This window comes from Rhizophagus irregularis, chromosome 9 (assembly GCF_026210795.1).
Source record: "Rhizophagus irregularis chromosome 9, complete sequence".
NCBI lineage: Eukaryota > Fungi > Glomeromycota > Glomeromycetes > Glomerales > Glomeraceae > Rhizophagus > Rhizophagus irregularis.
Genome location: NC_089437.1, coordinates 388,089 through 400,275, shown reverse-complemented (window position 1 = coordinate 400,275; position 12,187 = coordinate 388,089). Strand labels below are relative to the sequence as shown.

The following is a 12,187-nucleotide window of genomic DNA, read 5'->3' as shown; positions in this document are numbered from 1 at the left end:
AAAGAAAAATTAAATGAATACAATCGTTGATTGGCTGATGAAAATTTAATACGTTATAAGAGTAATATTACTAAATTTTATGTTGCTTATTCAATAATATATATATATTTCTTTTATTATACTACACCTATGATAAAAAATATTTATGAATCTTTTAATTATTTAAATTAGATTTAACGTCAAAGTTAAAGAATTTAATTGATTGATTTACGTTAGGAGCAAGCAGAAGGTAAAATATGTTCAAATAAAATCAAAAACTTGTAGGTTCATTAAACTTACAATGTAAAATAAATATAAGAAGATATAAAGATACAAATAATATACATAGGCTTGAACTTAGGCTTCTTTCATTATGATTTGATATACTTCATATTCATTTCCTCTAAAATATTCTTCATCTCTTATCTTTTTTTCATAACATGTTTGTTTACACTGACAAATATTATATTCCCTCAAATCATTATTATTATTCACCATTAAACAAAGGTCCAAATTAAATGTAGGGCCATACCCATCGCAATAAAACAACGATTTGCTTATACATTTTACATGGCTTAAAATTGAATCTTTAAAATTATCCTTACTTTTAAAAGAAAATATAAAGCTATCTTTTGTTTTGCCAAATTCATCATCAAATGTATTCGAATATCTCCATATTAAAGGATTATATCCTCCAAGAATTTCTCCTGTTCCTGATACTCTAATGAACGTAACAGTGTGAGGTATATTGTCACATAATTCGTGAAATCTTTTAGGAGTGTATCCATCTCGGCTTCCCCTTAATAATAATCTAAATCTATATGGTAAATAAAATTCTCTTGCATAAGCAAATTTACTTTTAATATCTAATTTATCGATCCACCGTGAAATTAAGGATACAATATTTAAATTAACAATTTTTGAATCAATGATTCCATCAATATTTTTATATCGAGGAAGTAAAATGTCATCATTTGGTTCACTATTAGGATTCAGATAAGAATTCAGCAACTCCTCATAAAGTTGGGATCTTAAAAGTTTTTTATAAGGACGAACTTTTTGCACGAATTCTTCGGATGAAAGACTAAAAAACCTGATTAAAGGTAAACAATGTTGCAAAGTATTTTTCATTACTTCGAAATCATCATCTGACCAAGTCACTGGATCTGATATAAGCGTAGGATTTTTTTCGAGACTCCATTTTAATACATGTTCCCAAATTTCAATTTCTTTCATTTGTAAATCATCTCTTTTAATGAGTGAAACTAAAGATTTTTCAGGAAGCAATGTAAAATCCAACGAATTAAATACTTTTACTGGTGATTTAGCCATAAAATCTACACAAAATTGTTGAAGTTCTAATAAAGAACTAGATTGAAAGCTTGTTTGAAGAGTAATTTCAAAATTCTGTTTAATCCATTCAGATTTATTTTTAATTAAATATTCTTGTAAATAATTAACTAGTTCTTGAAGAAGGAGCTCATCAGCAGCAGTTAAAATTTCTAAAATTTCTGAAGTTTCGTTTTCATCTAACGAAATGATACCACCATAAATATATCTATATTGTAAGATTTATGTTAGTTTAAATTATCTAAAATATTAATAACATCTATAATAATAAATACTTACCTTAAAATAATCTGAAAAAGTTTTGGTGAAATATTTGGCAACTTAAAATGAGCTAAGCTATCATTCTTTTTATTTGAAGCAAAAATTCGTCGGAAAAATGGCGAACGGTAACATAGGATAATCATGTGTGCACGAAATATTTTTACGTTTGGATCTTTACCAACTTCAATTGTAACATCATTATATTCTTCTTCATCTAAAATTTCAATATAATTTTTACTTAACCTAGAAAAAAATTGTGTTGACATTCTTTATTTCGAGTCTGAGAAATATAAGTTGAATTGAACGATTAAAAGGAAATTTTTTATATATATAAGCGGATACCATGTGAAAAAAGAGTTTATGGAAAGATAAGATGTATAGAAATGGCTAAGTACGTTGATCTAGACTTAATTGGTTAGCAACGTTTATCACATAATTTAGTTAAAGTTGGCCAAATTTTAATTCCGGCCAGAATTAAGTTTATTTTTTATTTTTATCATATATATTTTCAGCAAGAGCGGCTGTTCCATCAACTATATCTTAGGTAAATGCTACTTTGTTACTTTAAAGGTACTATTTTTATTTGTTTTATACATATTATTAAAACCTTGAGATAAATTATTATTAGACCCTTCGCTCGCCTTTCAACTAGGTACGTTATTTCTTTCTTTTTATTTCATTTTATATTTTACCTTTCGCTAACCTTATTTTATTCTTTTTAAGTCCTTTGGCTCTTTGCAATTAAGGTGTGTTCAGTATTACATAGACGCGATTTCATGAAGTTTTTATTTTTTTTTATTTCGTCTTCGTCCCAAGTCTACCACTCACATCAAGACCTAGGACAAACTAAATCTGCTCTAGAGTGTCTTTTGCCTTATTATTTTAATAAGACTTCTGGTAGCCCCTGCAAGTTTTGTTCTTTACATTTCCTTCCTTATTAACCTTATTTTATTTTTTTAGATCCTTTGGTTCTCTATAATTAAGGTAGTGTTGGTTTTCATTTTTTTTTGTTTTTATTTTTTTTATTTCGTTTATTACATTTCGTTTCTTACTATGAGTTTTGTTTTTTACTTGGTTTTTTTCATTTTTTTTTATCTCTTATTGTTCTTTTTATCTTTTGTTGCTTTCATTTCTTGCTTGTTTCCAATTGTTGATTCGTTTTATTTTTACTATATTCCTTTCATATAATTATTTTCATTTTCTATTATTTTTCCATCTCAATTTTTATTTCATTTTCATCTCCTATTATTATTTTCATTTCTTTTTCACTCTCCCTTTGTTTCTTTCGTTCTTTTTCACTCCCCTTCATTTCTTTCGTTCCTTCTCACTCCCCTCTCGTTTCTTTTGCTCCTTTTCACTCCCCCTCGTTTCTTTCGTTCCTTTCCACTCCTCTTTCGTTTCTTTTGTTCTTTTTCATTTTTTTGTTGTTCTTTTTACTTTATTGTTCCGATCTTTTGTTAACACTTACTCCTTTTTTTATTTCATTATTAAGTTTCTGCTATTCCTGTTAATATTCAGTTTAAAAAAAAAAGCTAAAATAAAAAAAGGTTAAAACCAATGCTCTCCCAAATGGAAATATGATTAAGAAACTAAATTTTTTTCGTTAGTATTGCAAAAAAAAACAATATCCAACATTGATTAGGAACGAGTTATAATAAACACGGAATAAATCAGGCGCAGACATATCACGAGTGCTGAATTTTTTTGATTATTAAGCGATATAATAAATGTATCTGAAAAGCTTTAATTCCTCAATTGTATAAATATATTGCAAAATTAAAAAAAAAATTTTATTCGACCACATTAAAATATTAAATCATTTCTGCGGAGAAATTGCATCACGTGTCCGAGTTTCTTCGGAGTAAAAAAAAAACTAGAAAAATGATCATTTATCGGCGGAGTTTTTTCCGGAATTTTTAAGAAATTCGTATGTGGTAACAATTAAGAGTTTAATAGTGATAATGTAATGATATTAGTATCACATTTAATAAAATTATCAAGGTATAATAAGGAATGAATATTGTTAATGATACATATATTATATATTGTATTGTAAACTATACTGACTAGTAATCACTTTTTAAAATTTCCTTTTATGTTGAATCTTCTTTTCAGTATAGATCAATGTTATGCGTTTTTATCAAAGTCCAAACGAAAAATTCTTAATGAAACCAATTTTCAGGTGAGAAAAAAAATTTAACAATTATAAAAAATTGAAAATTTTTATTAAAAAATCAAAAAATGTTCTTAAACAAGAACAAAAAACTTTCATTTTTTTTAAAAAAATAATGAATTTTAGGCTTTTATTAGTAATAAACGTAAACTTACGGACTTTCTATCCTATTAAAAATGTCCAGAAATTATTTTATAAAAAAGTTATATTATTAAAATCCAATTTTAGAAATATATGAAGCAAGTGGATCAAAATGGATAGGTCAAAATCTATCTTTTGTGACAATTTATTTGTTGATTTTTGTTCCAGTTTATTTGTATTTGTATTAATGTAAATTAAATTCTGTACTAGTGTTTAGTATCTGTTTATTTTTTACTAATCAACTTTAATAACATTTAGAATATTGAACTAAAGAGTTTTTAATACATTTTAGCCCAAAGTTTAGCAATAAAAATTCATTCTAAAATATAAAAAAAAAAATATTATTTAAAATTAGGGTTGTTTTAGTTTTATTTTTTTGGTCAGTTTGTTTTGTGATTAACTTTGCTATTAAATGTAAAGTTGATAATAATAATGGTTAAAACCTATTAGCATTAATCAATAAATTAATTTAACTAGGTTGTGTCATTCTTATAGACCTATTAATGTTAAGGAATTTTTATACAGGAAATTTAGTTAAAGTTTTCTAATTTTTTGCTAGAAAAATTTAAGAGAAATAATATTTGAAATATCATTTATATGATAAATCAGGTACAAATGGTTAACTTTTAGAAGAGAAAATAAACAATGATTAATTGGTAATTTTAGACATACAAAAGCTCGGTTAATTTTCTCCTTCTAGTACATTATTATGGGAACTTTATTTATAAAATTGTTATGGATAGTAATAAAATTTCTTAAAAATTATTAATTATTAATGAATGGATATTTATTTTAAGATAAGTAATTTATAAAGCAACTTCCATCATTTATAAATTGAAAAAATATTACTATCTGTTATTTTAAATAACAACTAAAATACTAAATAATTAATAATTTTCATTCAAAAACCCATAAATATCAGTAGATAAATCAACATAACTTAGAACTTTAATATTATGTAACTTAAATTCCTTCACTTCATCTTTAAAACTAGACAAATCTACCCTTTTCCTACTACTAACATAAATGCAAGTATTCTTAATAGCCAAATATTTGACTCTCTTCTCCATCATAATATATTCTTTTATATAAGGTAAAATATCAATATCATTTCTATATTCTCGCATCATATTATTAATTAATAACTTTTTAAAGAATTTATCTTGAGAATTTTTTAAGAATACTTCAAAATCATTTGCTTTAATGTAATAAAGAAGCAAGCTTAAATATTCAAGTTTAGAAGGAAGTGTTTGTCCTAATTTTTGTAATATTAACTCGATATTATTAATATTTTGATAGTTCCCTACCCTGATCGAAAGATAATTAAGATTTTCTTTAATATTTAAAATTAAATCGAATATTAGAGAAGTAAGGCGAGTTTCAATATTATATAAATCAAGAAATTTGATATTTCTGCAATATTTTATAATTAATTCCAATAATTGTTGTTCATTCCCACATGCGAGATTTTCTAAATAATTTCCAGATTTTTGTAATAATGATTGTAATAAATCATCATGCAAATTCTCACGGTTGATAAGTAAAGATTTCAGTTTAAATGGTTTGGTTAAGTTAATAATTTGTTGAATAAAACTATTTAAAGAAGAACAATAAATGATATGAACAGATTCTAAAACATTCAATTTTTCAAATACTTTAACTAAATCAATTATACCATTTAAATTGATGTAATAGAAAATGATTGTATTTAAGGTATTTGAACAATTAGATTCTTTTGATAATAATAATGATCGATATAAAGATAAATTATCATAACCTAATAGAATTCTTTTAAGATTTTGATGTGGATTAATTATTTGCAATATACGATCATTAGTTAACGTATTAGAGCGTAAAATAGAAAATTTTAAATTTCCAATTTTGTTAATGAAATTTGGATTTTGTAAAATTGATTCAAGAATGTTATTACAATATTTGTTGTAATCTACCTTAATTTCAAAAGTATGTAAATTTGCCTCATTTTCAATAAATAATTTAATTAATGACATTTCAATCAATTCTTTAAATTCTTTAAATTCCAATACTGATTTCGAATCATTTCTATTATTGAATTTTGAAGTTTTATCATTAGCTTTTAACCATCTCACAATGGAAAGAGAAATTTTATACATGCTCAAATATCTTATAAAACTAGGATAATCAAAAAGTGTATTTGAAAGTAATAAATAATCAATAAATATATATTTATTTAATTGTGTTTTTAAATCATTCAAATTATACAAGTAAACTTCAATAAAATTATAATTTCCAGTAGGGATTGAAAATGGGTTTTCCCATAATAATGGAATTGCTAAACGACACCATAATCTATTAACTAAAACACATGAATGTAAAGTTGAATAATCATTATGAAAATTTTTGATGATTTCATATATTAATTCAGGTAAATCTCCTGAAAATATTTTTGAGCATGACATATTGTAAATAAAAAGTAGCGTATCATTTTATTGTAAGACCAAACTGAGTTGAATTTATATTCAATTTTTCGGAGTGGGTAATTCCGATATTGTCGCACAATTAATGTCAATAAATTGTGTGTAACAAACATGTTTAATAATCAGGCGCAGTTCATTAAAAAATGTATTATGCAGATCATGATATATTTGTGTATGTTTATCACGCTTTCTTCGACGATATTTTAAGTCTTTGAAGATCTTGTTATAGTATAACACCTTCTCAAACATTTTATTATTGAATCCTATTTTCCTTCGCTTTGTTTTTTTTTCATTTTATTAAAAGATTTTTAAAAAAATATTAAAAATTTTAAAAAGTTCCAGAACTAAAAGAAAGTTTCCTCATTTGAAAATGCACAAATCTTTCTGAATTATTCACGCATATTTTCAAAGCTGTCTATTATAGTATAATCACTAGTTAATTTTTACTGCAACCTGGGAACTATCCAGTAGGTATAACTACATTTGCATAATCGTGTAAATGGTTCCGATCAGAGGATAAAAATAAATTACGCAATTTTAGTTTGATACGTGAAATTTTAATTATGTTCAAAAAAAAAAATTATCTCAGATAAAAAAAAATACAATATAAATTAGATAAATTACGCGGTAAAATATAATAATTGTAAAAGAATAAATTCATTTTTCATTTAAAAAAAATTAAATTATGCGAAAAAAGTAAGTTAAAATAAATTTTTATTTGATTATTATATAAAAAATCAAGTATTTCTGGTATTTTTTGTAAATCATTTGATTCGGGAAAATGTCATGTCGGGATAATGTCTTTGGATATATTTCGTCAGGATAATACATGTCGGGAAAAAGTGCTTTTCCATTCAGGAATTTGTCTTGTCAGGAAATTGTTGTCGGGAAATCGTTGTCGGGAAAAGGTATGTTTCTTAAACATGTATCAGCAAAAATTTTACGTCAAAGAGTAAAAAATTTTGGTATATTACATTTTACATACAATTTGATTTTGACTTTTTCATAATTTAATTTTAATTAAGTTAAAGAGCGATAATTGTGCCTTTTTAGTAATATTGATCAATCATTTTAAGTTCCTTCTAAAGATTTCACAAATATGAATGAAATTTTGTGAAATCGTACATTTAAACTTAATTATTTTATTAGTGGAAAAAAAAATCTGGCGTATAACTAAAACTGAAATATATAAAACTTGTCCCTTTTTTGAACTCCGGACATGTTTAAAATTATTTCAGGGGAATTACCTGAATCATTATGTCAAATTATAAGGTATTAATTAAAAATTACCAGATTTGCAATATAAATATGATCTTCTAGGTAGAAACTTTTAGATTACTCTCTGATCGGCCGAAAAAAATTTTTTTTCAATATATATATTTTTTCTTTTTTTTTTGTTTTCAATATATATATATATATATATATTTTTTCAATATATATTTATTTTTTATTTCTATTTTTTTTTTGTTCTCTGTCTTTTAGATTTGGATCGTGTGTAATCAAAATTATTTGATTCGGAATTATGTGTAAAAAAAAGTTGCTTAATTTCGGAACTGTATGGCAACTTCAAATTTTGGATTCATTCAAAATCCTGAATTTGCCATAATACTGCCATAATTATAAAATTTTATAATCCTGAAATATCATAATTTCATATTTCATAATCCTAGCGAAGTTTGTTGATCTCGGAAAAACGTATGAAAAAATAGTCGTGATGATCGGCAGAAAGAGTCCCTTTTCAAGTCCAAGTTAATAAAAGTCATGCTTCTTCGTAGAACATTATTACGCCATATTTTTTTTCTTACCAAAATACGTTTTTTACTAAAAAAAAATTAAGGTTTGAAGTTTTTGGTAACTAAATAAAAAATAAACTAACGTTAATTGGATGTTCAATGAATTGATGCCATGATTGTTCAATAAGAGACTCATACGATTTCGTTGTACTTTTTTTATTTGTTTATTTTTTTACGCCCTTTAATAAAAAAATTAAGGTTTTCCTTGTAAAAAAAGTCGATCCTTTTTTTATATTCCATCTTTTTCTGTAAAAGGCTCATATTTCCGGAATTAATAACATTATATCCCGGAATTTATCGAATTATTTACATTTTCCGTGAATGGATCCATGAAAGGCTCATTTTTACGGAGTTTTTACAGAAATAATGGATAAAAATTTTTTATAGGGTTGACGTTTTTGGCAACTGAATAAAAAAACAAACTAGCGTTAATTGGGATAGTATTAATTAATCGGATAAACGGATATTTGATCTGCGATTATCCGATATATTTTAGTCTGTATCATCTAGTTTTTATTAACTTGGGTCAATCAATGATTTACCAGCGGGGATAGTCATCTAATATGATGATTTAAACTTAGTTTACTTAGTTTGATAATGCAGATTTTTGGATAAATTTAATATCCGTTTATCCGATAACTTAACGGATCGACACACTTAAATTGGGATGATCGATGAATAAAAGACTTGTGACGTAATGATGTACTACGAAAACATATAAGTCTTTGTTAACCAAATTTAGTATCGTACTTTATTTTTATTTAAAATCATTATTCATCGTTCTATAGTTCATAATTTTATAATTAATGGAAGTTCCTGTAGATTTTGGAAATTTGACTACTGGGAAGAAAATTATTGCAGAAAATTTTGCAAATTGGACCAGTGGAAATGAAATAATTGATAATTTCATTAGAGAAAAACAATTAAAATACGGTGATGTCGAAGATAATTCAGATGATGGTGAAGCAGTATTTGAATGGATACCGTATAATGAACTTATTGATATTAAAGAAATAGAAAATAATTGTTTTACTAAAGCAAAATTGAAGAATGGTTCATTACATTATAATAGATATAATAAGGAATGGATAAGAAGACCGTATGAAACTGTCATATTAAGATCTTTATATGATTTACAAAATGTAATAACTGAAGAATTTGCAAATAAGGTATTAATTTTCTTTATTAAATTAATTATAATGTTAATATATCATTAATTTGTTTTTTTTTTATTTTTGGTAGCTTGAATCATATTTAACTTATCCAGTTGAATGTTATGGAGTATCTCAAAATCCAGATACAAGAGTTTATATCTTAGTTTTTGATAATAAAATTTCTAACCATTATTGTAAAACATGTGGTAACGAATACGAAGGTAGAAGATATAAATGGTGCAAACAATGTCAAATAGATCAAATAAAAAATAATTTTACAAACTGGGATGATAGAATTATAAAACTTGATGACTTCATCCAAAACATGCAATTAATAATTAATAATTATAATGTATTTAAATGGATACCATACAATGAGTTTATCATTGTTAAAGAGTTAGGGAACTATACTTTAGCAATGTGGAAGAAAGATAGAAAAGTTTATTTAAAGCATCAACATAATTTACAAGAAAATACTGATGAATTTTTAAATATGGTATGAGATATTAGAATTTTTTTTAATAACATTCTGATTTTTATTTTGAATTCTATTTATTTAAATCCGAATATCAATATAATGTAAATTTTTTTTGATAGCTTGGATCATCTGTAACATCTAAAATAGTCATTGGAATATCTCAAAATCCAAATACGAAAGTTTATCTTTCAGTTTTTAATGATAAATATTTCAACAAATATTGTGAAAAATGTGGTTACGAATATGTGATAGATAAATGGTGCAAACAATGTGAAATAAATCAATTAAGAAATAATTTTATAAATTGGACTAGTGGAAATGTAAAACTTGATGAATTTATTCAAAAAATGCAATTAAATATTAATAGATCTAATGATATAATATTTGAATGGATACCATACAACGAGTTTATCATTATTAATGAGTTAGAAAACTATACTTTAGCAATATGGAAAAAGGGTCCATTATATTCTAATTATGTTGAAAAATCGGAAAGAAATTCTTGTGTAAAAGTTTATTTACGTAATTTACGAGAAATTACTGATGAAGTTTTAAATGAGGTATTAAAATTTTTCATATATTTTATTGTTATATATTTGAATCGTATATAAATTTTTTTTTTTTCGTATTTTTTTTGATAGGTTGAATCGTATTTAATAAATAAAGTAATCTTCGGAATCTCTCAAAATCCAGATACGAAAGTTTATCTTTTAGTTTTTCATATTATATATTTTGATAGGTACTGTGAAAAATGTGGTAACAAATATGGGAAATATGGATGGTGCAAACAATGTCAAATAAATCAATTAAAAAATAATTTTACAAATGAGAATGTAAAATTTAATGACTTCATTCAAAAAATGCAATTAATGATTAATGAATATAATGATAGAATATTTGAATGGATACCATACAACGAGTTTATCATTTCTAATGAATCAGAAAATTGTACTTTAGCAATATGGGAGCAAGATGTTATAAATTCGGTAAGAAAATCATATGAAAAAGTTTATTTAAAACATCTAGAAATCACTGACGAATTTTTAAATAAGGTATTAAAATTTCTATATATTCAATGTATTCTTAATCAAATATCAAATATAATATTAATTTTTTTTTTTCATATTTTGATAGATTGAATCATATTTAAATAATAAGTGTCTAGTCTTCGGAATATCTCAAAATCCAAATACTAAAGTTTATGTTTTAGTTTTGGATGATAAATTTTTTGATTATTACTGTGAAAAATGTGATAACAAATACAAGGATGGTTATGGTAAATGGTGTATACAATGTCAAATAAATCAATTAAAAAGTAATTTTACAAATTGGACTAGTGGAAATATAAAACTTGATAACTTCATTCAAAAAATGCAATTAAATATTAATAATTATAATGATAAGATATTTGAATGGATACCATATAATGAAGTTGTCATTATTAATAAAGAGTTAGGAAAACATTCTACTCTAGCAATATGGGAGAAAGGTTCATTATATCCTATTAAAAATGAAAAATTGATAAGAAATTCACATGAAAAAGTTTATTTAAAATATATGAATAATTCACAAGAAATTACTGACGAATTTTTAAATAAGGTATTGGAATTTTTATTTATTTAAACTAAATATAATATAAAGATTAATTTTTGATTTTTTGTATTTGATAGGTTGAATCATTTTTATTAAATAATCTAGTCTCCGGAATATCTCAAAATCCAGATACAAAAGATTATATTTTGGTCTTTAATAATTATTATATTGCTCATTATTGTTTAAAATGTGAAAACAAATACGACGAGAATGCTTATAATTATTGGTGTAAATCATGTGAAATAAATCGTTTAAAAAATGATTTTGCAGATTGGACTAGTGGAAATGAGAAAATTGATGACTTCATCAAAAAGATGCAATTAAAAATCAATAGATATGATGATATGATATTTGAATGGATACCATACAATAAGTTTATTGATGTTAAAGAAATACGAAATAGTGTCTTTGCTACAGCAATATGGAAGTATGGGCCATTATATTATAGCAAAATAAGAAAGAATTATAAAAGGGAATCAGATGAAAAGGTTTTATTAAAATATCTAAATAATTCACAAAATATTAATCACACATTTTTAAATGAGGTATGAAGTTTTTTTGAAAATTTAATTTAATTTAATTATTAATGATAATAATATATTGATTTTATATTTTAATAGATCTTATATTCAGTTGAGGAAAGTTATGGAGTATCTCAAAATCCAAATACAAAAGATTTTGTTCTAGTTTTTAAACTTAAATATTATTGTGAAAACTGTGGAAAAAAATACAATAATCAATTTGAATTAAATAATAAAAGTTGTATGTCATGTCAAACAAATCATGAAAATAACAAAATTAGTGATTTA

General features: G+C 24.1%; 2 protein-coding genes across 2 annotated transcripts; both read right to left on the bottom strand.

Annotated features, from left to right (window-relative positions):
* Positions 1–336: 336 nt before the first annotated feature.
* OCT59_029120 (uncharacterized protein) lies at positions 337–1,856 on the bottom strand (the record flags this gene model as incomplete). The annotated part of the gene is made up of 2 exons (XM_066141643.1): positions 337–1,537; positions 1,609–1,856. 2 exons carry the CDS (start codon positions 1,854–1,856, stop codon positions 337–339), a joined length of 1,449 nt encoding a protein of 482 aa, XP_065994492.1.
* Positions 1,857–4,706: 2,850 nt separating this feature from the next.
* OCT59_029119 (uncharacterized protein) lies at positions 4,707–6,342 on the bottom strand (the record flags this gene model as incomplete). Its single annotated transcript, XM_025327297.2, has 1 exon — positions 4,707–6,342. The coding sequence occupies one exon, from the start codon at positions 6,340–6,342 to the stop codon at positions 4,792–4,794; it is 1,551 nt and encodes a 516-aa protein (XP_025171988.1). The 3' UTR covers positions 4,707–4,791.
* Positions 6,343–12,187: the final 5,845 nt, after the last annotated feature.